At 37.6% G+C, this 3,962-nt stretch overlaps 1 protein-coding gene across 1 annotated transcript; it reads right to left on the reverse strand.

The window, feature by feature from the left end:
* Positions 1-1,574: 1,574 nt before the first annotated feature.
* On the reverse strand, positions 1,575-2,453 carry LOC147533587 (uncharacterized). The gene has a single exon (XM_086650051.1). It carries the CDS (start codon positions 2,451-2,453, stop codon positions 1,575-1,577), a length of 879 nt encoding a protein of 292 aa, XP_086506177.1.
* Between the last annotated feature and the right edge of the window lie 1,509 nt (positions 2,454-3,962).

The raw sequence follows: 3,962 nt of genomic DNA on the forward strand, positions 1-3,962 counted from the left end.
CATTGACATTTCCTCCTCCATTGCTTTCTTCCACTTTGGGTCTTTTAGAGCTTCTTCATGTCCAACAGGTTCATATATTGCCACATTACATCTTTGATAAATATCTGAAAGTAATCGTGTGCCTCTTACTGGAGGATCATCTTCTCGCTCATTCATCCATTCATTTGTTTTATCTTCTTTATAGAAGTTGTCTTCTAGAGTTGGTGGGATTCCACTTGGTTTTTGTAATTTCTTCCAGTCCCACTCCTCGTCTTCATTGAAGTGTACATCTCTAGTGATAGACATTTTTCCTGTTTGTGGATGATAAACTTTGTAGGCTTTAGAAAGTAAACTATAACCTACAAATATGCCTGGAGTCGCCTTTTTGTCAAGTTTGTCACGCTTAACCTGTGGAACATGAGCAAAGCAGACACACCCAAAAACCTTAAGAAAGCTTAGTGAAGGTTTATGCCCATACCAAACCTCAAATGGAGTTTTATCTTCCAAAGCTTTGGTTGGAAGTCGATTTTGAAGAAAGACTGCTGTGTTTGCTGCTTCTGCCCAAAATGTTTTAGGCAAATTCTTTTCATGTAGCATACATCTAGCCATCTCCATTATGTATCTGTTTCTTCTTTCGCTAACTCCATTTTGCTCTGGTGTATAAGGAGCAGTAAGTTGATGTTCAATGCCATTTTCTTCACAGAACAAGTTAAAAGTCGATGATGTGTACTCTTTTCCATTATCAGATCTTAACGCTTGAATGCTGCAGCCACTTTGATTCTCCACCACTTTCTTAAATTTCCAAAAAACTCCAGCCACTTCTGACTTGTATTTCAAGAAAAAAATCCAACACATTCTTGTGAAATCATCAATAAAAATAACATAGTAGACACTACCTTGTAGTGATGGTGTTCTTTGAGGTCCTGCCACATCAGTGTGAATCAATTGCAGCTTTTTAGAAGCTCTGGAAGTTGATATAGGAAATGGCATCCTACTTTGTTTACCATATTGACATGCATGACAGTTTGGCAGCTTATCAATGAGAACAGGTAAACCTCTTATCGAGTCATTTTCCTTCATTTTTAACATTCGTTGAAGATGACAATGCCCGAGCCTCTTGTGCCAAATTTCAGTGATGCTTACTTCTGTAGTATAAGCTATGTGTTCCTCCTCTGTTGGGTCGAATGAAAAGCTTTTACCTTTCATTTTAGTTCGTAAAATCTCATGGCCAGCACCATCATGAATGTAACAACAACGATCTTCGAAGGATACTTTGAATCCTTTTTCTAGTAGTTGGCCTACACTCAACAAATTTTGGTCAATGTCAGGTACATAAAGAACTTCTGAAATTGTCTTTGTACCTGAGCTGGTTGTGATTGCAATGGTTCCTTTTCCTTTTGCGGAAATAAAACCACCATTTCCTATTCGGACCTTTGTGATTTCAGTAGGCTTCAAATCTCTGAAAAGAGTTTTATCATGAGTCATGTGGTTTGTACAACCACTATCAATTAGCCAACTCTCTGATGAGATCCTAGCCGAGAAACAGGTAGCTACAAACATATGATCTTCCTCATTTGGTTCAGCAACTTGAGCATCTACTTCTTGCAAATCACAGCTTCATGTCCAAGCTGATTGCACTTGTTGCATTTTGCATCGGGTCTCCTCCAACACTTGAATGGTGGGTGACCTTGTTTGCCACAATGTTGACAAGGTGGATAGTTCTTTTTAAAGTTTCTACCCTTGCCCTGAGTAGCGTTCTCGCTGCTTGACTCCTGATTTTTCTTGAAAAATTTCTTCTTGTTTTTTTCAACATTATAATGTTTGGCCTGCAAGGCTCCTTCAGCCACACGTTCTTGTCTCATAAGTCTTCGTTGCTCTTGAGCCTGCAAAGCATTTATCAACTCGACCAAGGTAATTTTGGATAGGTCCTTTGTGTTTTCCAAGGTGGTAATAGATGCTTCATATCTTTCAGGCACAGTTACAAGGATTTTTTCTACAAGTCTACTATCTGTAAACTCAGTGCCAAGTAACCTTACCTTGTTGACAATGCCGAGCAACCTATCTGAGTACTCTTTGATTGTCTCCGAATCTTTCATCTTTTGCAACTCGAACTCCCGTATTAAATTGAGTACTTGCATGCCTCGTATCCTCTCATCTCCTGCATATTCTTCCTCCAAATAGTCCCAAATTTCTTGGGCTGATTTGAGAGACATAATTCTGGTGAAAATTGTTTTTGAAACTGCAGCGAAGAGGGTTGCTTTTGCCTTCGACTTCCTGATTTTTCTTTCTTTGTGACTTTTAATTTGGGCCATGGTAGGATTTGTTGGCAGCGGAGTAACTTCGTAATCCTCTTCCACAGCTTCCCAAAGATCTAAAGCCTCCAAATAGGTCTCCATTCTTACTGCCCAAAGCTGGTAGTCTTCTCCATCAAAGACAGGAGGAGCCATTTGAGAAAAACTTTCTTGAGTTTCCATTTCACAGATCCCTTAAGAATAAAGCTCTGGTACCAATTGTTGGGTATTTGAGTAGAATAAGCAGAGAAGAGTAGGAGATAAAAGATATTCGATTGATTTAACATTAGTTGTAACAGTTTAAATAGGAAATCAAATAACTAGAAGTAAACCCACTAAACTGACTTTATGGAGAAAACTCAGCAACTACTCCTAAAGACTAGGACAACTACTTGACTAAGTCTACATGCTTAACTGAAACTGAAATATCTAAATCTAAAGTAATCAAAATAATAGATAATTAAATGTCACTATGGACAACAAATCCTGAAGCAATACTCAACAAATACTTTGAATATGGTATCTTTTGTATCATGATCATGACATATGTACTTGCATAATCTTGGAAGTTCTAAAACTTTTAGATTTATGTTTGTTAAAAACACTTCAACAGATAAAACAAATACTCAAAAAAATTGAAAAATAATTTAAAACAGTGTAATGAAGCAAAATAAAGATTGATATAACATTAGTGCTCTCAACCTTAACACAAAACCGGGAATAAAACGAAAACTTAAGGCCGCGTGATTCATACTTGGGTCGTTGGAATGAAATTTAGAAGCATTACCAACTCACCTTATAGTCTTTTAATGTTTATTCACGAATCTTCAATTATATATGTCAAACAAATTCTAGACAAAAATGGCCCCCGATGTGGGAGGCCAAGTGCGGCGTCCTGTCCGCACTGGTCGATCCACGACCCTGGTGCAAAGGTAGTTATCAATGTAAAAAATATCCATGTAAATTCCAGAATTAGAAAAGAAAAAAGAATCAGTGAAGGGGTGGAATTAGGGTTTCTATTGACTATATAAATTGAATGGGAGTGCTAAAATCACAAAAGATACAACAAAAAAGTTACCCAGCTGATGTGGCGGTTGTGATTCATCTCTCAACAACCCAAATGTAGTCAAACTTTCAAACTACCACCGTCACATCAGCTGGGTAACTTCTTTTGCAAAATCCTTTGTGATTTTAGCATTTTCCCACATTGAAACTCTAAAGATATCTTGTGCATTCTCACATATCCCCCATGTAACTTGTTATTCTTATCATAGTGAAAATCATCGCGTCGTTTAACATGGAGTGGGTTTAACAAACCGCACCACGTAATCTTATTGTGTTCTGTGCGATTGTTTAATTTTCTATTTCTTGGTTACTTGTTTTCGTCACAACAAAATGAGTCTATGATTTAGAAGTAAAAAAAGTTATGATCCTTGACGTCTAATTTAAAAGAACAAAATTTCCACCGGCTCCACTGGCACGATAGATTTTTTTTTTTGGTTAATGCTATTGTGGTATATCACATCTCAGTTTGCGTTCACGTGATTTCGAGTATTTACTGAGTGTGCATGTACTATGGTGTTAATGTTCCCGTCACCTAAGTCAAGCATACATGGATATGTTCATGCACCGTGGTGCTCATTTTCGCACTACGTGGGTCATGCGAGTACCGGGATCATCTGAAATCATGTA

The sequence above is a fragment of the Eschscholzia californica genome, unplaced genomic scaffold (assembly GCF_041429995.1).
Source record: "Eschscholzia californica isolate CP2 unplaced genomic scaffold, dmEscCali1.0.p SCAF_6, whole genome shotgun sequence".
NCBI lineage: Eukaryota > Viridiplantae > Streptophyta > Magnoliopsida > Ranunculales > Papaveraceae > Eschscholzia > Eschscholzia californica.

Bases quoted from the DNA above. Each gene is read 5' to 3' on its own strand.
- LOC147533587 (XM_086650051.1), bottom strand. From the start codon at position 2,453: ATGGAAACTCAAGAAAGTTTTTCTCAAATGGCTCCTCCTGTCTTTGAT.